At 39.2% G+C, this 25,390-nt stretch overlaps 1 protein-coding gene across 8 annotated transcripts in view; it reads right to left on the bottom strand.

The window, feature by feature from the left end:
* Positions 1-5,244: 5,244 nt before the first annotated feature.
* The window catches only part of ANKRD42 (ankyrin repeat domain 42), a 61,656-nt gene continuing 41,510 nt past the window's right edge, over positions 5,245-25,390 (bottom strand). For 5 of the 8 annotated variants that reach the window (XM_045817996.1, XM_045817999.1, XM_045817997.1 and 2 more), the window contains 3 exons: positions 14,066-14,192; positions 9,754-9,898; positions 5,245-5,385 (listed from right to left, as the gene is read on the bottom strand). In XM_045817996.1, the coding sequence (XP_045673952.1) occupies positions 5,296-5,385; positions 9,754-9,898; positions 14,066-14,192 (362 nt within the window). In that variant the 3' untranslated portion in view covers positions 5,245-5,295. Of the gene's footprint in view, positions 5,386-9,753; positions 9,899-14,042; positions 14,193-25,390 lie in introns of those variants that run through there. The other 3 variants (XR_006783304.1, XM_045818001.1, XM_045818002.1) reach the window with 3 other exon arrangements.

The following is a 25,390-nucleotide window of genomic DNA, read 5'->3' as shown; positions in this document are numbered from 1 at the left end:
TCCGTCTTCCTCCCCTCATCCACTCTGCCCCAGGTGAAGTAAAGTGAAAGGAGAAACAGGGCCCAAGCAGCTACTTCCTCCCCACTCCTGTCTGGGACCAGCCTGTTTACACAGAGCATTCATTCTGTTCCACTTTCCGCAGGATCAGGCTCAGCCTCTGCAGGGTGAAGCCTACCCCAGTGTAGTGTGCTTGGGGCAGGGTGAATTAGTCCAATTCTGAGGTTCACTAATAGGGAACTTACTGAAGATATAAACACAATCTCTAGTATCAGCTTTATCAGTAAATAAAGGCACTATTTAGGACTTATCAGTTCATTTGTTCTTCATCTTAATTAGGTTCACAACCCAGATGGGAAGGAGGGATGCCATTTATTGGATCTCCTTAAACCTCAACAAACAAAGATGCATATTCCCAGTTCATAGCCATTAATGATAAAATAGATCTGTTCCATCTTTAGGGATTTTAGCAAGGTGCTTTGTATCCCAATAATGGAAGAACAAAAGTATACACACCATACCCAATTCCCATAACTTCTATGGTCTTTTCCAGGGAGACTTCATTTTGGTGTTTTGGAGTTTAGATAGTTTTTTGTTTAGGGTATGTAAATATCTGAAATGAAGAAAAATGAGAGGATTGTTATACCTGTATTCCAGCACTTGCACCCACTATAAAACAGCTATTGTTGTATATGCCTGTTTCTTAACACTAAACTGAGTTCCCAGCTTACATGAGGTACTTCGTAAATTCATGTGGAGTAAATGATGTGACTAGATCTCAATCTTAATCCAAACTTTTAATATTTTAAATACTTTATTATGGGTATGGTAAGAGAACATTTCATTTATAGTGTTTTTGAGAACGCTAACCCTTTTTGGCACTTTCTGAGGTGGTTCAGTAAGTCCCTAAGAGGATTAGTTACCCTCACCTTGTACATGGCCTAGACTAGATCCTAACTTGCCCATTCTTACTATTTGGTGACAGTAGACCAGGCAAGATAATGGAAAGACAGTCAAGTCAATAAAAACCCTTCACCATACTTGGAAAAACAACGCTTACAATGCCCATTTTATCAATCTTTAAAAATTTAGATACTTAACATCTTAAGTTTTAAAGTTTAAATAGTTAAAAGTTTTAAGTACTTTTTAATACAAAGAAAAGATGAGACAGTGGGAAAGGCTATGGCTCACCAACACTGAAATTAGTAATTGTCACTGTGTAGCCAAAGACCATACAACAGTGAATACGCTAGAAGAAAATATATATCAACTCACCTAGTTTTCACAGCAATCCTCTTAGGCAGGTAGTAGTACCCTCATTTTACAGCGACAGAAATGAGCTAAGCAAAGTTAAGTAACTTACCAAGGTCACATAGCAGGTAAGTGACATAGACTTAAATTCCAAATCTCGTGTTCTTACTCAATACCCTAGTAATGTCTAAGTTGAGTCCTCTATCTCAAGAGATGGACAAACTACTGATGCATGGGGAAAAAAATTACAGTTTCTACATACATACTTTTTAACATCTTTTTTACTTTATGTTTGAGTTTCATTAATATAATGTAGCATAATATTTGAGGGGGGACCAAAAAGAACCCGGAATATCTTCTGGAAGGCAGATCCCTTGTAGTACAGGCTTCCCCTACTAGGTGAGTGTTCTAGGAACCCACCTGTATCTGTGTATCAGCTGGCATTGTTGTGAGAGGCTGTGTTTAGCTTCACTGAATTGTTTTTGAAGACTCAACGTGTTTGCCCATTTCATGAGGGGTGATTTACGAGCCCACACTGTGCTGAGTGTTCAGCAGTTTTGAACCAAAAATGGCAAGACCCCCATACCCCACCCTCCCTATGCACCCCAACTTGCCCACAGTGACTCTTTTAGTTTCTCCAAAAGAAAAAAGTCCTCAAAGGGAAACGTTTTACAGGTATAGAAGAGGTGAAACAAACAAAAAAAGCACTAAAAGGCATCAACATCAACAAGTTCAAAAACTTTTGAGCAGTGGAAAAAACATCTCTATAGGTGTATTGCATCAAATGGAGAATACTTTGAAGGTGACTGAAGTTTAAATATAAGAATACACAATTTTTAAATTATTTTTTACTTAAATTATTTTGTTATTTTATTGTTCAGTTACAGTTGTCTGTATTTTCTCCCCACCCTTCCCCCCATTCCCTCCAAACCCACCTCCCTCCCTTGCTTCCACCCTCCCCCTTGGTTTTGTCCATGTGTCCTTTATAGTAGTTTCTGAAAACCCTCTTTTTTATAAGTGCTATTTTTTGAGGGGGTCCCCCCTTGTATATTTGGGTTTTGTCCCCAATTCCTGGCACACAGCTCCTGAAATCCTTGGAATCTTCAGTGTCTTTTTTTTTTTTTTAAGATTTTATTTATTTATTTTTAGAGAGAGAAGGCAGAGAGAAAGAGAGAGCGAAACATCAATGTGCAGTTGCTGGGAGCCATGGCCCGCAACCTAGGCATGTGCCCTGACTGGGAATCGAACCTGCGATGCCTAGTTCGCAGCCCGCGCTCAATCCACTGAGCTACACCAGCCAAGGCCAGAGTGTCTTTTTTTTTTTTTTTGTCGCTGAGATGACTGGTAGCTAGGAGCTGCTACATAGTTTCAGAGTAGGGACTGGTTGCCAGAAAGACCAAGGCATGATTAGAGAGTTGAAACTTTTAGTTGCCCCTACCCCCTACCTAAACCTTCAGGGAGGAAAGAGGAGAGGAGAGGAGCTAGAGATTGAGTGCAACCATCCATCGCCAACCCAGTGAACACATCGAGGTACTGAGGAGGGGAAAGACCCAGAGAAGGCAAGGAAGCTCCACGTACCTCTCACCCCATACCTTGCCACATGCATCTTCCATTTGTCTGTTCCTAAGATGTATCCTTTAACAAACTGGTAATAATAAGTGAAGTATTATCCTGAGTTCTAGAAGTCATTCTAGCAAATTATTGAACCCGAGGAAGGTGACATGGTAACCCCCACATCAGCAATTAGAAGTACCTGTGACAACCTGGGACTTGCAAATGATGTCTGAAGTGGGAGCAGTTTTGTGAGACTGAGCACATAACTTGTAGCATCTGATTCTAAACCCTGGGTAGTTGATGTCCAAATTAAATTGCTGAACACCCAATTGGTATCCAGACAAATCAGAATTGCTTAGTGTTAGAAAATACCACCTATAACATGATAATATATTTTCATGATTTATAATCAAATACACATAATTTTGAGACCTAGCTGCTATAATAAATCCCAAATAACAGTGGCTTAAATAACACAGAGGTTTATTTCTCTTACCTACCACCCAAGTGTAACCATTCCAGGGCTATTATGTCAGCTCTGTGTATCAGGGGCCAGGATCCTACTTATCTTATTGCTCTGACTCCCTGCTGTGGCCCTCACCCACCAGATCCATGACTCACCACAACATCCACATTCCAGAAGAAATGGGCCAGAGGTGGGCAAACCCTTTCCCTTTAGAGGCATGACCCTAAGGTTATACACACCATTTATGCTCACACTCTATCGGCCACAACTTGGTATCTTAGATGCAAAAGAGGCTGGAAGGCAAGTCCTTACCCTGAGCATCCATAAGCCCAAGTAAATTCTAATATAGAAAAAGGGAAGGATACTGGGGGACAGCCAGGGAACCTGGGCCACAACAGCGCATACTTCTCTTACAGCATTGTTCTATTTCCTACAGTACTCATACAGAGAAAGACTGGAGATGTAGCCTTAAGAAAACTGAAGCAAGTATAACAGACTACTTCCAAGATTGGGTTTAACTTTCAGGTCATCAGGCTAGAAGGAAAAAGTAAAGTTGTGTCCCAGATGGTGAGAGAAATATGGATTTGGGAATCCCAGCAGTGGTGAAGAAGAATGCAGACTGAACTTTCCCTGCTAAGGTCAGAATCCTGGCTCCACACTGTTGTCTGATTCTGGGCAAATTATTTTTAACCTCTATGTATAAAATATCTATTTTAGCTGTTGTGAGAATTGAGAGAATATCTGTAAACGACTTGGCACAGATCCCACACATAGTAAGTGCCCAATAAACGTTGACAATTATTACTACAATACATTGAAAGCCTACTGGAAACCACAGAAAAACTAACAAAATGACTATAAAGGTTATCAAAAAGGTTTTAACACTTAAAAGACCTTTGACCAGCTCTGTACTGGTCTTAGCAATCACATACACTCATATCAGGGCGTACTGGCCCTGGTGATACTGGGTCCAAATAGCCTTTAGTGTCCATGTAAAGTACATGCCAGGGACTAGAAGGTTGGCAGTCTGATGTACGCCAAGAAGCTGCTGCCAGGCAAGCCCAAAGCTACATTTCAGATCTTCAGGGGAAAGGAGGATACAACTGCCCTAGGAGAGAGACAAATGTTTGCTAGGTCAAGGAGGAGTGGGGCTGGGTAGGAAAGGGAGGGAATTGAAATCAGAACTGAAATGCAATGCCACAGTTGTTTTTTTCAGTCAGCAAAGTCAAGGGGGAAAAAAACAAACATGTTTTTAGTCTATGCAATTTCCCTCATCTCTATATCCTTTCTTATAGAGCGTGTAAGACAGAGCAATGTTTGAATTTTAAAGCAGGTTTTATTTAAATAGGCATTCTTAGTAAGCATAGATTATGGTTTTGTTTTCTTCCTTTAACAAGCGCTGTTCTCCATTTTTTGTAAAACTTTCCTGAGTGAAATACTTGGTTGTTATTGTAAAGAAGTCTGTTTCTAAAAGTTACTGGTCTTATGTTGCATTTTTCTCCCAAGTCCAGATGCTTTTTAAAGTCAAGTCATTTGAAAACTTTAAAAGTTAAAAAATTAATATTTACCCTAGTAGTAGTAAAAGGTAGCCTCTAGCAAGTAAAAGAAATATAATTCCATTATAATGGAATTATAATAGAATTTATGGAATTTATAATGGAATGCTATAATAGAATTTTTAATAATTTTTAATATGTAGAATAATTTTTAACATTTAGTACTGGATTTCTTTTGAATTCTAGATGCTACCATATTATATTTTAAAGTTTATGTATCTGCTAAATTAATACTGATAAATCTAGAATCTTGACTTGCCTACATAAATATAAAAAGGATGTATCGGGAGGGGAGTACAACTGAGTTCATGTAATTTTAACTATTGCTTTGACATTATGGAACATATTTCTGCCTTCTGATTTGGAGTAACAGTGCATCAGAGTATTTTTAAAAGAGTTTACATAGATTAACACATCAACTTTTAAAGTAAAAGAGAAAAATCAAGCAAGTTTATTTAGTTATTTCACTGATTAGTACCTTCTCACAAAAACGCCCCCGGAAGACACTTTTTTCTTCATTCGCCTCTTCTCTTTGCTTGACTCACAAGAAGAGGCATTTTCCTACAAATGAAAAAAAAAAAGAGAACCAAATAAGATTTCTATCCTAGACACAATTTATCTTTCTACATTATCTGTTCCAAAAAAAAAAAAAAAGTAATGATACTAACATTTTCAACTCTGGATTACAGTTCTTTTAGGATTTTGTATAAATAAATTCTTAAAACTGAAGAACCAGTGCATCATGTTGTGCTGACTCCCAAGACTAAGAGATGCCTTGAGAAACTGCCCAGTACTATTCTCTACCTAATATGTCCCCAAAATAGAACACTTTGTTGTTTCTACTTCAGACTGAGACCAGTGATTTTCAACTGGTGCACCACAAGAATTTTTAAAACATGCAATACCTGACTTTAGTCAGGGGAAACTGACCTCTTTTCCCTTAGATTGTCAAATAAGAAAATGACAACAGCCAACACAATAGCCATCAGTGTGGAAGAATCAAAATTATACCTATTTTTTGGTCAGATCAGCAAAAATATATTTTTGGTGTGCCATAGAATTTTAAAAATTAGTTTATGTGTGCCATGAGATGAAAAAGGTTGAAAATTGCTGACTTAGACTAATATTTCACAACAGATTGCTAACTGAAATGCACAAAGTGTTGCTATGTCATCTATATTCTTTGCAAGCCCCACAGTGCTAGAAATCATATTTCTTGGCTTCTCCATTCCCTCCTCCTCTGTGTTCACACAATGTCCCTCTGCTGCCCTTGTCTCATTTTCCACATTGCCCTCCCACCCACTGTTTCTGAGTATTTTTATCCATCATGTTCTTCTCAGGACTTAACACAGAAGAATCACTTAATAAATGCTATGGGAAGGACAAAGAGAGGGCTAGAAACACAGTGGATGCTCACTAGATGTTAATTATCTTTGAATGATTCTTTCAGTCAAAAATGCTTGCACCTAGTTAGGCAGAACCAATCTGAATGCAGGGGCTCCATGACAGCACAAGGAACAGGTCCAGGGGAGGTCCCATGGCTGGAGTTGGTATTCCCCCACATGTCCCTGCCCACACCTTTGCTAATGAGGTCAGTCAGCTTAACTCAAATCATACTGTCCAAGCATAGAAGTAAGCTGCCATTGTCCCACCACCACCTGAAAAAACAGAACCACATGTCTGTTTCTTCCCCCATCTCAGCTGCAAACTGGAGAGAGGACTAGATGGAGAACTGGGTAGCCCTCCCTTACAGTGTGGCAAGGCACTGGTGAGCATCGGGTAAGTATAGATGGTCTCTTCCCCTGGAAAAATATACCAACTAATCTGAAAACCAATAATAACCAACCTTTCATTGGGAGCTGGCATATGATGCCACTGTATTTCATAGTTTACATATATAACAAGGTGAAGTAGTACTATTACCAAACTTTTATGGTTGGCCATCCTTAATTAGCAAACATGGCCCAACGCATTGCGCTAATGACTTCCTGAATGATACCAGTTTGGGAGATCTGCCAGATATAAAGTTCATAGCACTGAGGCTAACACATAGCCCGTACTCAGTAACTTGTAAATGATACAGATGTTGTTATTATGGTAAGTTAGATGATGTCACAGAACTTAAATTTCAGTACTGTGGGTAAAGTAAGTACCCAGCTAAACTCTACTACAAGTGATGAGGTGCGATTAAAACTGTACGAAGTATTGGGTAAAAGAAGGAGAGATCATGTGTAGTCAGGGGGATTAAGTCTGGGCTCATTAACAAGATGGTTCCTAGAAGAATCAGAGAAGCAGAGCTGACAGAGAGCTTTCCAGGTATATGGACAAAATAAACAAAGGCTTGGTGGTGGGGAAGTTCAGAAAATACAGGCTACATGTAGGAGAACAGAAGAAAATAAAGCTAGTGATGTTTAATGTGGGCTAAGATGAGACAATATGTGAGAAAGCACTATACCAATAATTATTATCAAAACCAGTTGTGTTATAAAAAAGCCATTTAAGTGCATAATACTGATCAAGCTATCCTAAGAAAGTATCATAAGAATTTTTTTCTGGATAAAAATTACACTATTACAGATTCTATTACATGGGGGAAAGTCTTAAAAGTATAGCTATAATCAATTATTGGCTCTGACCAGAAAGCGGCAGGAGAAAAATTTAAGTCAGAGCTTCTTGAAGAATCGACATAAATAAGCACTGAATAAACAGGACATTTTATTTATACTTTATTTATTTAGACTCCAAAATAAACTAACTTCTCCTACTCTCAAATATATAAGGCTCTTACACATTTATTTATCCATGGGCTATGTTTGTTCAACTTGAACACAGAAAATGGAAAGAAAGGAGAAAAAAAGAAAATGATAAGAGGAGGGGAGAATATAATACTATAAATACTTCTAGAGAGGGTTTCTATACAGTATTTCCGTTAACATCAGCACAATGCCATGAGGTAGATGTTATCCTCATTTTAAAGATGAGGAAATTGAGACTCAGACACATTTGCGGTAGAAAATAAGCAGCACCAAGGTTGTAGCTGCCACTAGAGGTCAGTGACATCGCTCATTTACAGAAACCAGATAACCTAAGGCAGGACTGCACAACAGCTGGCCCAAAGTGTAGGGACCTTGAGTCGGCTCTCCAAAAAACCAACACATTGTTCACAGAGAGTGATGTTTTAAGAAGGATGTGCTGTAGAGTATGAAACTGAACCCCACTGTGAGAAGAGAGCTTTTGGGAAAGAAAAGGGTATTTTTAAATAGCTAGAAAACTAAAATTCTCTAAGTAGACAATCATTTTAGAATGACTCAAAAGGTGTCAGCTTCGGTGATGTCCAAAAGGTTTAGGTAGCTGGACAAGAACAGCGTATGTTCATGCCTTTGAGGGGACTGTTCGAGCCAGCAGAGTTCCTGCCTGGAGGTGGAGAGGGAACATATTTTGAGTAAAAGTGGTTAGTTTACGAAAAAGTGTGTGTCTTCAGCCAACGCCACATGGCTGCACAGGCTGGCCCCTCCATACTAAAGTTTCCCCAGGGGCTAAGGGGGGTACAAGGTGAACACTGCAAAAATGAAGAGAATGGACTATTTATAATTAATTATATTCCTTGGAAAATTTAAACCCAGGAAAGTGTTTGAATTTGTATATGCATAGAAATACACACATGTGTTTCTAAATGAACAGAATATCATCTGAAATGAGACATACCAAATCGTTAACAGTAGCTTCCTCTGGAGAGAGGAACTCAGTATAGAGAGGAATGTCTGCCCTTTTTAAAAAATATTTTACAAGCAGCACATATATATTTTATTATTTAAAAGTGGTTATTTTAAAGAGACTAATGATGAGTTTGTACAAAATAAAATTAAAAAGTGCCCAGAAGTTTGCATTATAGATCAGATTTGAGGTGATACAGGGTCTGGAGCAGAACTAATTCACCCTTGATGACTGAAGAAAACATTTCCCTATGGAGGCAATATGTGAAATGCACCTGAAACCCTGCACTCTGTCACATGAGCTGTCCACAGGTGCCACATCATGGCTGGCTTCACTCCCAGAGAGAGCAAGGGTCAAAGTGTCTCCAGTGTACCTTCTGCTGTTCTACTCTGAGACCAGATACAAGGCCTGGGGCCTGAAATGCAAGCACCACTAGGATTTCTTGCTGTCACTGTCACTCTATCATGGAAATACTCTACCTGCTGTCCTGTATTTGTTTCTATTTCCATATCAGTTTCTTTTTAGCTTTGTTCTGGATATCTATCCTTTTCATTTATCACTCTAAGCATTTTTCTAAATTCTAGAGCTATATTCTGAATTCAAAATTCAAAGTTCTAGCTGGGAATTATGAAAAGAGCTAAGGGTATGGAATCAATGATTACTTTGCAAATATTTTTTTTACTTACATGGTACAATAACATATAACATATGTTACAATAACTTGTGTACCATGTTATTGTAACATGTTACAATAACAATAAGCACAATAACACTGCACATTTATCAACCAGGCTGCTCTTCTAATCAATACATATATGGATGGATATACACAGGGATGGGCAAAAGTAGGTTTACAATTGTGAATATGCAAAACACTTTAATCTTGTATTATTAATTTGTATTTTTCCATACAAATAACTATAAACCTACTTTTTATATATGTGTATATATAAAGTTATATCTGTATCTCTATATAGATATATACACACACATATATATGCATGTATACACACACACATATATATTCCTTTAATCCTTACAACACTCTAGAAAGTATAAATTTACAACTAAGGCAGAGAGAAGTTAAATGACTTGTTCAAACCAAAAAGGATTACAGCCAGGATTCAAGTCCAAATAGCCCCAGTCCAAATCTTGTACTTTAGCTATTCCTGTATGCTATTTCTTGAGAACTACAAATGTGTTAAGGACACTAACCACTGCGATAAAGTTGGGGACCTGAGTATTTTCCAGGGTCTCCCTAAGTTGATCCACCTCTGCTCGACACTCATCCAGCTGACATTCTAATTGTTCTCTGCGTAGTCGTTCATACTCCAGCTGGCCCTGCAGCTCTTGGATAGTCCTGTCAAAAAAATATTTTGTTTTTAATCAATCTCCAATATGAACTAAATATTATTTTTCATAATAGTGAAAAGCATCCATGCATTATATTTAAGGCAAGTAACAAATAATTGCTTATTCAACAAAATGTATTGAGAGTCTACTATGAACCAGCACTGATCTAGACTTTAGACACTGGGGATACAGCAGTGACCCTCACAGGCCAAATCTGCCCTCATGGGGCTTGCCTTCGCAGGGGAGGAAGACAGACAGTAAAGAAAATAGGTAACTAAATATGGCATGTTGGAAGTTGATAAATGCTATGGGAGAAAAAATAAAACAACAAAGAATAACATAAAATGTTGCTGAAGGGGGGGTTAACACTTCATACACAGTAGCCAGGGAAGGACTTACTGAGGTCTTCTGAGCAAAGTTCTAAAGAAATAAGAGAGATAATCAAGTAGACACCTGGGGGAAGAGCATTCCACACAAAGGGGACAGCAAGTCAGAAGAATGCCTGGTGACCTGGAAGAAAACCAAAGGCCAATGTGGCTGGAACAGTTTAAAGTATAAAAGGGAGAGTAGCAGGTCAAAGAGGTGAAAGGGGTCCAGAAAATGTAGAGCCTTATAAGGCATAGCAAGGACCTAGGCTTTCACTCTGAGTGAAATGGGAAGCCATTGGAGAATCTTGAGATATGATAGTAAGAAGCTAGGAAAATTCCTGGGCAATGATAGGGAAACAGACTAGAAAATTAAACAAGGTTGAACAATTTGAACAATGTATAGCCAGTTAGTGGAGCACAAGACCTTATCTTTCCTAACTTAGGACACTTAAGAGCAAATAGTTTATACCTCTCCTCCCTAACCAGAGAATACATAGTTTAACTCACTCTCATCTGGGAGATAGAGAACAGAGATCCGATTCACACCATTTGCGCTAGCTAAACCCAAGAACAGATGAAGTAAGAGGAACAAATAAAAACTCGATGAGAGCCAGACACAAGATAAAAGTGAAACAGTAAAGCAGACCGAAGAACAATCCCATTCTCCTCTGTACACTCATTTTGGTGCATCAGCGTATAAAAATGCCCTGCAAAGCTGATGAATATCCTGCTGAAACACTCCTGTAAGTTTCTCTCCCACAGAAAAAAGACTTTTAAAAAACCTCAAGACAAAGCATACCCATGTCCCTTCTTAGGCATGAACTTTTACTTCCTCCTAAACTCTAAGGGCCCCCATGAGACTTGCAGCCAGGGGAGAAATGGGCAGTGGCAGCTCATCCTGGGCTAACCCCCTAAATCAAGGCCACCTTTTCTCTGACTCTCAGTAAGGCAACAGCAGTCCCATCTTGGCTCACTTCCTTCCTGTAAGGTTTTTAGGGAGCCAAAGCAGAACACTGCCCAGGCTCTCCTGTTGTTTCTTCTATCCTAAGGCATTCCTTTGTTTCACTGTCCCCAGCTTTAGTAAACGTACTCTCAAAATCACCTGGACTTGTGTTGTGAAATCTTTCCTACACAAAGTCAAAAACCCACACTTCAGGCCAGCCTGAGGCACACCCACTCGGTCTGCCCCGCCAGGTAACAGCCTGAGCGGAGAAATGGCATGATCTGACTTAGATTTTTATTTTGTTTGGCTTTGCTGGTTTTTTTCTAATGATGTAAAATTTACTTTGCAAGAAATACACAACTACCAAGTGAACCAGTCAATGACTTTTGATTAATGTGTAAACCTTTATACAGACCACCACTACCAAGATACAGAACACTTCCATCACCTTAGAAGTTCCCTCACGCCCTTCCCAGGAAATCCTCCTTCCATAGGCAACCACACTTCTGTGTATCTATCATGTTAGATTAGTTCTGCCTATGCTTGTAAATGAAACTGTACAATATATACTTCTGTATGCCTAGCTTCTTTCAGTCAACAGTATGAGAGACTTACTGGAATTAGGGGTTTTTTAAATGATTTTATTTATTTATTTTTAGAGAGAGGGGAAGGACGAGAGAAACAAAGGAGGAGAAACACTGATGTGTGAGAGATACATCAATCGTTTGCCTCCCACACACCTCCAACCAGGGACCTGGCCTGCAACCCAGGCATGTGTCCTGACTAGGAATTGAACTGGGACATTTCAGTCTGCAGGACAACATCCAACTCACTAAACCACATTGGTCAGTGTTCGATTCAGCTTTTAAAATGATTACTCTGTACACTGTGTTGAAAACAGACTGCAGGATGTGGAGTGGAGAATTAGGGGTCAGTAACAGGAAGCTGAGAGACATCAGGAAGATTTTAAAATAAATGCAGGCAAGAGGAGTGAGTGGGGTTAAGATTGAATGTAGAGAAGAATGGCAACTGTGGAAGATTAGGATTCAGCAAAGAAGAGGAGAAAATCACCCCCAGAGTAGAGTCACTGCATTGTTGAGTCTGGGCTAACTAATAGATAACAACAAAAAACAAAAGGACTTCCCTGAACTCAATACTTACCCAGTTTTTCTTTACAATTAGATCTAAGATCAGGAGTTTGTACCCAAACAATAAATGCCTTAAGATGCATTCAACACAAAATTGAGAACGAATTCTACAAAGGAATCAAAACTCAGAAGGAACACTACAGTCTCAGCTGATAGGAAACTATATTCTGGCACAAAAGCTAAAGCCGTCTCCAAAAAAAATTCTGTTCAAAATCACTTACATCAATAATAGAATCATTTCTCACTGAAATGGGAACATGAGAATTAAAAGTTCCATTAAAGAATGTTAAAATTGTAATAATCTTAGATAACAGGTTTAGAGACACTTAGACTCAGGCTCAAATTCTGGCTCCACCAAATTCAGGGGTCCACCCCATTGCTCCTCCTCCCTACGTGACGTTATGCAAGTAATTTAACCTCAATATTAAGTCTGGGTTTCCTAATCCATGTAGTGAGCCCTTGGAGCTGCAAATATTTCAGGAGGTAATGTATACAAGAGGCTTATCTAGTACCTAGCATGTGGTAGGTAGTGCTTGGAAGTAATTCAAGCAGCTATAGCATAGAGTAACCCACTTAGAAGAGAAGCAAAGAAAATAAAAATTTTAATACTTACTATCTAGGAAAGAATTGCTCCATTGTGAAGTACTTTTCTAGACTACAAGGGATCTAAAAACTTTCAGTTAAGCTCTTATACTAAAAGTATTCTACATCTCAAAATCCTGTAATCAATGTATAGGAAATGAACAGCTAACTAAATGATGTGATTTGTGAGATACCAAGAAGGACCCTGATTAAAAAAAATTTTCCTTTGGTTTTCCAGTTTTGGCTTAAAGCTGTGTCTTCTCTTCAATTTCCCAAGTACCCATAGAAGGATAACATATTAACCCTTATCAAAGATTTAGATGTTACTCTGAATATATTTACCAGACCTCTTACTGAGTCTATATTCAGAAGAGGATGCAGGAACAGGAAACAGGAGGTTCTAAGAGTACGAGCGAAAGAGACCCAACCAAAGGAGAGGGCGGGGAAAAAGGAGACTCCATGTGGACTGCTCTTTACAAAACCAAGTTCATATTAAATCAAAAGTCTCCTCTCCTGTCTCTCTTTGTTCCCTGTCCACTTTGAAAAGAGATAGGCAAGCAGAAGGGCAGTGGGAGAAACACTATGCATCCTCCATTCCAGCAGCAATTAAGTAGAGAGGCACCAAATGTGCAGAGAGCCAACTTAGGGTACAGGAAGGAAAGGACGCAACTGCTCACTGCCTCCAGTCTAGACACAAGAGCATTCTCTGACGTGGTACTACAGTCAGTGAACACAGCAGCAGGCCTCAGATTCATGAGTAAGCAGTCCAATTTGACAGGGATGGTTAGAGAATGTGTTGGTTGAAAAGCTTAAAGTAGTTGTAGTCTCAAAATAAATCAACTCTACAAGATGAAAAGAGTTCTGGAGATTGGTTATGCAAAAATGTGAATGTACTTAACACTACTGAATTGTATACTTAAGAATATTTAAGATGATATATTACATGTATATTTTACCACAATAAAAAAAAAAATCTCAACACTTTCTCCATCTGGGGACATGGGAGGAAAACAGAATAGAATCTTCTACCCTTCAGTGGGATAAAGAAAAAAACAAGTTGTTGGTCAACAAGCCCTCACATGGCATTTAGAGAGGTAACTAAAAACAAACCATTAAAGTTTGGAGGATATTACTTTTCAGACTCCAGTTGTTCTTTCTTCTGCTTTAGATCCTCTTCTGTTATCCCTCCCAAGTGTTTATAGTTGCTCTCAGCAATTTCCAGGAGATGTCTCAGTTCTACAATTTTCTTATAGGCTCTCACTGTGAGACAGGTCAATAGAAATGCAGTTTAGACAGGTGGTCACAGGGTTCCTGTTCTTCCTCTAAAGTCAGTGTCTGTGTGCTTTGGGGAAGTGAGTGGAGGGAGGCGGCATACACATAGAAGGATAAATATCAGCAACAGAACATTTGGATGAACAAGCAATAAAAAAATTAAATGGAAGCTTCTTTTCCTGATATTGGAGGATGTACCAGATTGTTATAACTATTAATACTATGAACAAGAAGGTTTAAAGACTAGCAATGTTTTACTAGTGGACTAGTGGAATACTGCAGGACTATGCATAATCTATGGTATGTCAAAAATTTAGAAAAACTGAAATATGTTGGATTTATTTAAAACAAGTAAGAACTAACCCAACCCCCAAATTTTATGGTTAGTTACATGTAATATCTACGTAAGAAGATACTAAGAGAAGGAGGTATGTTAAGAGCCACTTTTAGCTATTCTCCAACTATCAAACCTATGGATTTTCTTTCCTTTGTGGTAGTACTAAACAGCCTGGGGTGATTTTCTCCCCCAAGAGACATTTGACAACACCTGGGTACATTGTGGTTTTGAACTTGATGAATGGAGGGGAACAGGCTATTGGCATCTCCAGGATCAGGATGCTACTAAACATCTTAAAATATACAAGGAGACACCCCCCCGCACAACAAATAAGTATCTGGCTCAAAATGTCAATAGTGCAGAAGCTGAGAAAGCCTACTTTACAGGACCAGGTCAGCAAATTTAAGCCTCTACTCCCTTATACTTAACACTCTGATTTCTCTCTCAATAGGCCAGAGCTACAGGTTTAAAACTGCATACATCAGAATCAACTGGGATGCCTTTTAAAGTATACACACTTGAGCCCCATAACAGACACATTCTGGTATCAGTACTTAGTAAAAGCTCCTCAGACAATTCTGATGGGCAGACAGGTTTGGCAACCACTAACTACTAGCAAACAAGCAGAGGGAGTTAAAAAATGTTACATATGGAAAGACAGAACTGTGGCTATTCACTTTATATACTAATTCTTTAATATTTAAAGGTCACACTTTAAAAAAACTGTTCTATGGGGTCATCAGAAGTAAGAACTAGGATTAATTGGGATAAGCTCCAGTAAGAAAGATTTTAACTCAACAAGAGAAACTTTCCAGCAAAAACTATAAGAGCTACCATCTATCGTGGAATGCCTATGATGAGCAAGATACCACACCAAGTACCCTAAATATTTCGCTCCTCACAAGAATCCTGCCAAAAGATGGAAATAGGCTCTCTGAGCAACAGTGAGTGCCTTGTCACTGAAGGTGATTAAGTGGATGCTGGATGACATGTGACAGGAATGTTGAGCCCAGACTCAAACCTCAAAGAGTTACAGGGTGCTCTGATATTAGGGTCCTAAGTACAATTCACTAAAGAATGTTCTAAATTGAGGCTCAGTTCCAATAACTCTGGGATGACAAGAAATCCAACCAGTTCTACGTAGATGCTCTGGTAAAACCTAGTGTCCAAAGAACTGGTCATCTAGTCCTTTGAGTTTCACCCTGGAATAAAGTTAAATAGGGACAAAAAAACAGCACATAACATCACATACAGTACCTTTCACTAGCTGCAAGCACCCAAGCTGGGCACCAGTGTGCTGTACTGTATGGTAAGGTATGAGAGCGCATTTGTATTAGATACACCACAGTAGAAACCTGTTCTGGCCACGTTCTTGGTCTTTCCTGAAACATCTTTTAAAAATTTTCTAATTCATTAGCAATGATCCCCTCACAAATATCTCTTACTAAAATAATTTCAGAATAAACTGATATTCTACAAATCGCTCATTTTCTAGAGTTCAGAGTCCTTATTAATTTTGAATGTAACCAACAAAAAGAAATCTAAGAGCAAACAACAAAAGTAGATAAATTGGAATTCATCAAAATTAAACATTTTCATGCTACAAAGGACATCAAGAAAGTTCAAAGACAACCACAGAATAGTAGAAAATATCTGAAAATCATATACAGGCAGGGGCAAAAGTAGGTGTGCAGTTGTAAACTCTGTTTTGCATACTCACAACTATAAACCTACTTTTACCCCACCCTGTATCTGATAAAAGACTTAAAGCTGAAGGTACTGTTACAACTCTATAATAATAAGATAAACAATTCAGTTTAAAATAGGCAAAGGAGACTTCTAGTCAAGATGGCGGCATAGGCAGACATGGCTCACCTCTTCACACAACCACAGTAAAATTACAACTAAGATATAGAACAACCATCACCCAGAAGTGACAGAAATCAAGTTGAATGACAGTCTGACAACTATGGAATTAAAGAAACCACATCCATCCAGACTGGTAGGTGGGGCACAGACGCAGAAGGGCTGGTTCCACACTCATGTGTGGTAGATAAAAATTCAGGAGGGATATCTCAGGAGTGAGGAGTCCCAACCCCACACCAGGGCACCGAGCTCAGGTTCCAGTGCTGGGAAGATAAGTCCCCATAACTTCTGGCTGCAAAAACCAGTGGGGATTGAGTCAGTGGAAGAAGCTTCTGGAGGCCCAAGCAATTCCTCTTAAAGAATCCACACATGGACTCACCTACTCAGACTCAACTCCCTCTGGGCTCCAGTGCGGGGGTGGCAGCTTGAGAGGCACCAGTAGTGTACAGGGGGAGGCTGAGGTGCATGGCATCAAGGCAAGCAGAGGCCATTGTTCCTTTTCTGGGCCCTCCCCCTACAGAGCCAGCAGACAAGTACCCTGTCTAGGATTCCAGCAACCTGGCTAACACTGTTTGACCCACCTTGGAATCCAGCTGAGACTCCACCCCACCCAATTTATGGACCCACCCAAACTGCTTTTTCCATATGAATGGCTGGCCTTGACTCATGCCTCAGAACTTCCTAAATCATCTCAAATAAGCAGCAGCTGGCCTCAGTGAGCCTCAAGCTCAGACCTAGCAGTCTAGATTCACAGGTTGGCTTCACTTAGAAATCCCCACACCCAGCACAAGTACCAGCCATTTCAGATTGCTTTACAGCTCAGGCAGGGTGGTTCCAGGCAAAACACAGGTGGGGGCTGATCTTGTTCTATACCACCCTGGAAACCCCAGGCTCCAGTGCACCCAGTGGACAACTACAGACCACATCAGAGCACCACAACATTGCCCCTACACAGCTGATCCTCCACAGAGGACAGAGGTAGGTGGTCAGTGGTCACAGCCAGTCCTTGCAACTGACTGGCCTGGTAAATCCCTCCCATTGATCTGTCAACAGCAATCAAGGCCCAGCTACAAAAAGAAGGTGTATTCAGTCCACACAAAGGGTGCACCTTGAGTACTCAGCTTGGGTGATAGTGGGGAGGCTGTGCCACTGGAGCCTACAGGACACCTACTACATTAGACTACACTACCAATATAAGAAGTCAAAGCAGCTCTACCTAATATATAGAAACAAACACAGAGAAGCTGCCAAAAAAAGGAGACAAAGAAATATGGCCCAAATGAAAGAACAGATCAAAACTCCAGAAAAAGAATAAAACGAAGTGGTGATAAGCAATCTATCAGATGCAGAGCTCAAAACACTGGTTATAAGGATGCTCAAGGAACTTAGTGAGGACCTCAGCAGCTTAAAAAATATCCAGTCAAAAATGAAGAATACACTAATTGAAATAGAACAGTTTACAGGAAAAAAACAATAGAGTAGATAAAGTTGAGAATCAAATCAATGATTTGGAACATAAGGAAGCAAAAAACAACCAATTCATAATAATAAGAAGAAAACAGAATCCAAAAATTGAGAATAGTATAAGCAGCCTGTGGGACAACTTTAAGCATCCAACATTGTCTTCATAGGGATGCAAGAAGGAGAAGAGAAAAGCAAGAAATTGGAAATCTGTTGGAAAAATTAATGAAAGAAAACTTTCCTAATTTGGTGAAGGAAATAGGCATGCAAGTCCAAGAAGCACAGACAGTCCCAAACAAGGTGGACTCAAAGAGGCTCACTCCAAGACACATCATAATTAAAATGCCAAAGGTTAAAGATAAAGAGATGGGAGGGGGGGATGTGGGAGAATGCGTGAGAGGATTAAGAAGTACAAATAGGGCCCTAGCTGGTGTGGCTCAGTAAACTGATTGCTGGCTGGCCTGTGAACCAAAGGGTCACCAGTTAAATTCCCAGTCTAGGGCACAGGTCTGGGTTGTGGGCCAGGTCTCCATTACGGGGGATGCAAGAGACAATCACACATTGATGTTCCTCTCCGTCTCTTTCTCTAAAAATAAATAAATTAAATTTGAAAGTTTTTAAAAAGATTTTTAAAAAAGAAGTACAAAAATAGGTAGTTACAGAATGTAAAGTACAGTATAGGAAAGGGAGTAGCCAAAGAACTTACATGACCCATGGACATGAACAAGGGTGAGAGGATTGCCTGAGGGAATAGGGGTTGCTGGGTGGTGGGGGGCAAAGGGAAAAAAATCAAGACAACTTTAATAGCATAATCAATAAAATATAGTTTTTTAAAAAATTCTTAAATAAAAATAGGCAAAAGATATAAATACACATTTCTCCAATAAGATATACAAGTGAGGTCATGAAAATATGCTCAATATCATTAACTGGGGAAACACCAATCAAAATTACAAGATACCACTTCATACTCACTAAAGCAGCTATATTCGATAAGAGAAACAATAACAAACCCTGGAAAAGAATGTAGAGAAACTGGAACCCTCATATACTGCAATTGGGAATGTAAAATAATACAGTCACTTTAGAAAAGAGTTTGGAAGTTCCTCAGAATTTAAAAAATAGAGTTATCAGATGACCCAGCAATTCTGACTCCTAGGTATACATCTAAGAGAAATGACAATATATATCCACATAAAAATGTGCACACCAGTGTTCATAGCAGCAATATTCATAATAGTCAAATTGTGGAAACAACTCAAATGTTCATCAACTGACGAATGAATGGATATATAAAATAAGGTATATCCATAGAATATTATTTGGCAATAAACAGTAACGAAGTACTGATCCATGTCACAATGTGCATGAACCTTGAAAACATTGTGCCAGGTGAAAGAAGCCAGTCATGAAAGACCACTTATGGTATCATTCCACTCATGTGAAATGTCCAGAACAGACAACTCTGTAGAAACAGAAAGATTAGTGATAGCCTAGAGATGGGGTTTGGGGGAAAAGGAGGTTGTAGAGGTAATGGGGAGTAACTACTAATGGTTGTGAGGTTTCATTTTGGGGTAATGTAAATGTTACAAAATTTATTGTGGTAATGGTTGCATAAATCTGGGAATATACTAAAAAACCATTAAAGTGTGAGCCTTAAATGGGTAAACTGAATGGTATGTAAATTATATCTCAATAAAGCTATTTAAAATAAAGCTGTCAGAGAACTCTGAAGGTCTCATTAACTCTGAACCTCTCTGTGAGGTGATCTAGGTGGCTCTTTCTTGGGAGACTTTCAACATCTTCAGGTCTATCCATGGTTGCATTCATCAGAAAAGAGGCTTCCACCATCCCCTGGAGAATAAGGTTCTGCCTGACAGTATCCTGGGAGTTCTTAGAATTTTTTTTTAAATGTAGACATAAAATAGAAATTCTCCTCAGAGAATATACTTTTCGTACAACTAGTTTTTCCTGCCAGAATAACCGAAAACACTTTCCAGAAAGTGATGAAGCTCTGATGTCTGAATCAAATACCCAAGCTCTACTCACTTTACTACAGCTGCCTTTGTTCTGGTTAGCCTCAGTTCCAATAGATCCTTCTCATCTTTCCTGTAGGAAAGAGCTCCACTGAAATAGTTCTTCTCATCCATTCACATGAACCATGGCTCTCTGACCAAATATCATGAGAACTAAAATTAGAGTTATATGGCAAGAAAATATTCGTTCATGAGGCAGTGTGTGTGGTGACAAGGGTGCCATATAGTGAAATCCTAGAGTCTTACTTCTAGTCACTGTGTGACTTTGGACAAGTAACTTAGCTTTTTTTGAACTTCAGGCTCTTTACCTATCAAATGAGGATATTATACTAAATAAGCATTTCTTGAGATAGAAAACAGAGATATCACCTGTCTCACTGGCTTATTATGAATGATGTATGTGGAGATGCTCTGTAAATGCTGTAAAACACTACAGAAGTGTAAACAGTTACTATTAGGATTTTTGAGAATAAAAATTCTAAAGGAGAGTGATATGCCAGTAACTGTGATACCAGTAGAAATGCTATAGAAATTAAAATTTGCTACAATTACTAAACTTCAGTTTAGTTCCAGTATGTTCAATAATAAATATGACACTGAGATAAGCCACTGTCCTGCTGCCTCCTGGATATTCATCTGCATCAACCTATCACATGTCCATTTAAGAAACAGAAGCACTCCCACTTTTACTCACTAATTTGGTGTACTTTAATGTTTAACCATTTGTTACAGACAATGTTTGTATCTCCTCAATGTTAACATGTTGAAGCCCTAATCCCCAGTAGGATAGTATTTGGAGATAGAATTTTTGGAAGGTAATAAGGTTAGATGAGGTCGTGAGGGTGGAGCGCTGGTCCAATGGGACTGGTGCCCTTACAGTGACACCAGAGAGCTTGCTCACGCTCTCTCCACCATGCGAAGATAGAAGTTGGCCAACTCCAAGGCAGAAAGTCCTCAGCAGAACAGACCCATTGGACTTTGACTAGGAATTTCAGCCTCCAAAACCATGAGAAAATAAATATCTGCTGTTTAAGCCACTTAGTCTTATGGCACTCCATGCCCACTAAGACATCATTTAATAAAATAAGATTGTTATTCATTTGTAATTATGAAAATTAAATCTTTGGGTGACTTCTGGCCAAGATGGAGGCATAGTTATACTTTGCCTCCTTGCACAACCAAAAGAAGGACAACAAATTTAAAAACAAAAAACCACCAGAACTGGCAGAAAATAGAACTGTATGGAAGTCCAACAACCAAGGAGTTAAAGAAGAAACATTCATCCAGACTGGTGGATGGGGTGGAAATAGGAAGCTGTGGTGGAGAGAGCACACAGCAAGGCAGTGGCTGACAGACTGGGTGGTCCCAAATTTGCGTGCTGATAAACTGGTAGGAACAACTAGGGAGCAAGACAGACCATGCAACCCAGGGTTCTAGCACGGGGAAATAAAGCCTCAAAAACCTCTGGCTATAAAAATCCGTGGGGGTTGCAGTAGCCAGAGAAACTCCCACCCCCAAGGAGAGTTTATTGGAGCAGCCCACAGGATCCTAGAACATAAACAAACCCACTCAACCCAGAATCAGCACCAGAAGGGCCCAAATTGCTGTAGGTAGAAGGGGAAGTGACTGAAGGTTGGTCCAGAGCCAAACAAGTGACATTGTTCCCTCTCTGACCTCTCCCCCACATATAGTCCCACAATGCAGCAATGTGGGTTGCCCCGCCCTGGCAAATACCTAAGGCTCTGCCCCTTACAACGTAACTGGTACACCAAGACAAAGAAATGTAGCTCAAATTAAAGAACAGATTAAAGCTCCATGGCAAATACAACTAAGCGGCCAAGAGATAGCCAACCTATCAGATGCACAGTTTAAAACACTTGTAATCAGGATGCTCACAGAAATGGCTAAATATGGTTGCAAAATAGAGGAAGAAGTAAAGGTTATGCAAAGTGAAGTAAAGAAAAATATACAGGGAACCAGCAGGGATAGGAAGGAAACTGGGACTCAAATCAACGATTTGGACCAGAAGGAAGGAATAAACATTCAACCAAAACAGAATGAAGAAGCAAGAATTCAAAAAAAATGAGGAGAGGCTTAGGAACCTCAGCAACAACTTTAAACATTACAATATTCAAATCATAGGGGTGCCAGAAGGAGAAGAGGAAGAGCAAGACATTGAAAACTTATTTGAACAAACAATAAAGGAGAACTTCCACAATCTGGCAGAGGAAATAAGACTTCCAGGAAGTCCAAGGAGCTCAGAGAGTCCCAAAGAAGTTGGACCCAAAGAGGAGCACACCAAGACACATCATAATTACATCACCCAAGATTAAAAATGAGAGAATCTTAAAAGCAGCAAATGAAAAGGAGGCAGTTATCTACAAAGGAGTACCCATAAGACTAGCGGCTGATTTCTCAAAAGAAACCTTACAGGCAAGAAGGGGCTATGTATTAGTCCCTGGAAAGAAGTATTCCAAGTCATGAAAGGCAAGATTACTCTATCCAGCAAAGCTATCCTTTAGAATGGAAGGGCAGATAAAGTGCTTCCCAGATAAGGTCAAATTGTAAAAGTTCATCATCACCAAGCCCTTATTACATGAAATGTTAAAGAGACTTATCTAAGAAAAAGAAGATGATCAAAACTATGAACAGTAAAATGACAACAAACTCACAACTATCAACATCAGAACCTAAATAACAAAAACAAAAGCAAACTAGAACAGGAACAGAATCACAGAAATGGAGATTACATGGAAGGTTATCAGCAGGGAGCGGGAGGGGGGAGAATGTGGGAAAAGGTACAGGGAATAGGAAGCATAAATGGTAGGTACAAAATAGAGAGGGGGAAGTTAAGAATAGTATAGGAAATGGAGAAGTCAAAGAACTTATTTGTACAACCCATGGACATGAGCTAAGGGAGTAGGGTGCAGGGAATGCTGCTGGGAGGGGCGATACAGGGCAGAGGGGAATAAAGGGGAAAAAAAGTAGGACAACTGTAATGGCATAATCAATAAAATATACTTAAAAATAAAAAAAGAAAATTAAATCTTTGGCATTTAAATCTGTATGTCTCTATAATGCAATCTATGAAACAAAAAAGTATTTTTATTAGTTATAAACTTTAATTTAGTTAAAAAAAGAGCAGATAATGAAGACTTTTATAGCTTTAGAAAAGTCAACATCAGACAATTTAGGAAACAAGCAAATATAGAGAAATGATATCTGTTCACCAATGGAACCCTAGCACCTAGAACAGTGTCTGATACATAATCGAGTCCTTAATAAACATGTTTAATGGTGGGAGAGAAAGAATTGAAAAAGCACAATTTCAGTCATTTCTTTTAATACTACATCGAATAGGTTCAAAACGTTTTCTGAATTTCAAAAAGCAGGACTATTTGTGATACAGTGCCTAAAGTCCCTTAATCCAGGGCTGTGCACACAGTAGGTACTCAAATATATGTTAGATGAATGGAATGCCTTCCTTATCTATTTGTCTGTCTAAACCCTGGCCATGCTTTACGGAAAAGTCAACATTCCACTTGTGAAAAGCCTTCTCTGCTACGCTGTAGTTCTGAGCGAAGAGTCCTTTTAAACTCGTTATCTAGTAGCACAGGCCAAGCAAGAATCTAAGAGTCAGCCTTGATTACTCTCATTCTCTAACACCTCCTATTCAAATCTATCAGCAAATCCTATCAACTCTCTGTTCTAAATACACCCAAATCTGATCATTTCTCACCATTTCCATCATTCTCAGCCTAGTCCAAGCCGAGATCAAATCTATCCTGAACAAGGTCACAGCCCCCTGATTTCCCTGCTTCTACTTTTGCCATGTAAAGGGAAATGGGCTTTCCACAACACAGGAAATTTAGAGGCAAAAACAGTCGAGGCCAACTGGACCCTGATTCAGCTTTCTCCACCACCGCCCTCCAGACAAATATGGTCTTAACTAACACTGAGTTTGGATCAAGAACCAAAAAAAGCCTGATGGACCATACTTGGCCATGTATAATGCACACCCATGTTTTTGGCCCAAATTTTCAGAAAAAAAATCTTTCATTTTAATTTTTTAATTCAATTATTTATTTATCTATATCTAGATACTTGTTTTTTGTATTGTAAAGGAACTTTAGCATTTAGTTTTGAATATATTATGGTACAAGAAATTTTACGTAACAAATGATTACGAAACCCAAGTACAGATACAAGGTATTTTGGGTACTACTCATGTATAATACACATCCTTATTTTTCCCTCAAGAACTTGGGGAAAAAATGCATGCTATTCACAGAAAAATATGGGTATATAAATATTACCTTAAAAGAAAATAAACAGACGTTTATGTAAGCTCTTCTGGAATGGTGGTGACAGCCTTTCGTATACAAGGCTGAAGCAAAACAACAATGGAGATTTCCAGCATCGTGGTAGCTGCAGGCCTACACGGGGGACTCCAGGAGCCCAGGAACTCTGTGCAGATATTCTGCATCTTCTCTTGTACAATTCTAATTTAGTTTTCTTGGCAAATCTAAATTATTTCAGAAACTTCCTCTAACCCTGCATTAGCAGGTGAGTGTGTTCTCTTCCCACCTATTCAAAATGCATCTGAAATGCTATGCTCTCTCCCATCTCCCAGTCTACTTTCCAACCAACTACTAGAGTGATGTTATTTTTTTAAGATTTTACTTATTCATTTTTAGAGAGAGGGGAAGGAAATGAGAAAGAGATGGAGAGAAAAATCAACATGTGAAACATTGATCGGTTGCTTCTTGCATCTGTCCCAACTGAGAAGCAGACCTGCAACCCAGGAACGTGCCCTGACCAATAATCAAACCGGCAACCTTTTGTTTTGCAGAACAACACTCAACAAGCTGAGCCACACTGGTCAGGGCTAGAGTGATGTTATCTTTAAATACAAATCAGATCACACCAACCCCACCTCAAACCCACCAATAAAATCTAAACATAAAATCCTTATTACGCTCTATTTGATCTCATTGAGTCCCTGCTTATATCTCCAACCAAATCTGTCACTAATCCAGTCACACTGAGCTCGAGTCCACCTCACAGTGTTCCTCTTGCTTGAAACAGTCTCCTGAGATCTCCATGTGGCTCACTCTCATCAGTTAGGTCTTTTCTCAAATGTCACCCCCTTAAGAGAGGCCTCCTCTAATGGTTATCTTATCTATAGCAGCACCCCACTTCATTTTATTATGTACCTTTTTTTTTATTAATTATCTGACACCACCACCATCACCAGAATGTAAGCTCTTGGTGGTAAGGAGGGGATTTTGTAGTTCACTGTTTCACCAATACCTGTAACAGTATCTGGCACATAGTAGGCAATAAATATTTACTGCCATTATTATCTGTAAAAATCATTTGCCAACTAACAAGGGAAACTCTTGAGATGTTTCTTCCTGTTTTCCTATGATCCACTTAAATAATGTTACCTTTCATATAACTTTTTCCTCCTTGAGGGAAAGAGA

The sequence above is a fragment of the Phyllostomus hastatus genome, unplaced genomic scaffold (genome assembly GCF_019186645.2).
Source record: "Phyllostomus hastatus isolate PE091 unplaced genomic scaffold, TTU_PhHast_1.1 phas_scaffold_317, whole genome shotgun sequence".
Taxonomy (NCBI): domain Eukaryota; kingdom Metazoa; phylum Chordata; class Mammalia; order Chiroptera; family Phyllostomidae; genus Phyllostomus; species Phyllostomus hastatus.
This window is presented reverse-complemented; position numbering and strand designations above follow the sequence as displayed.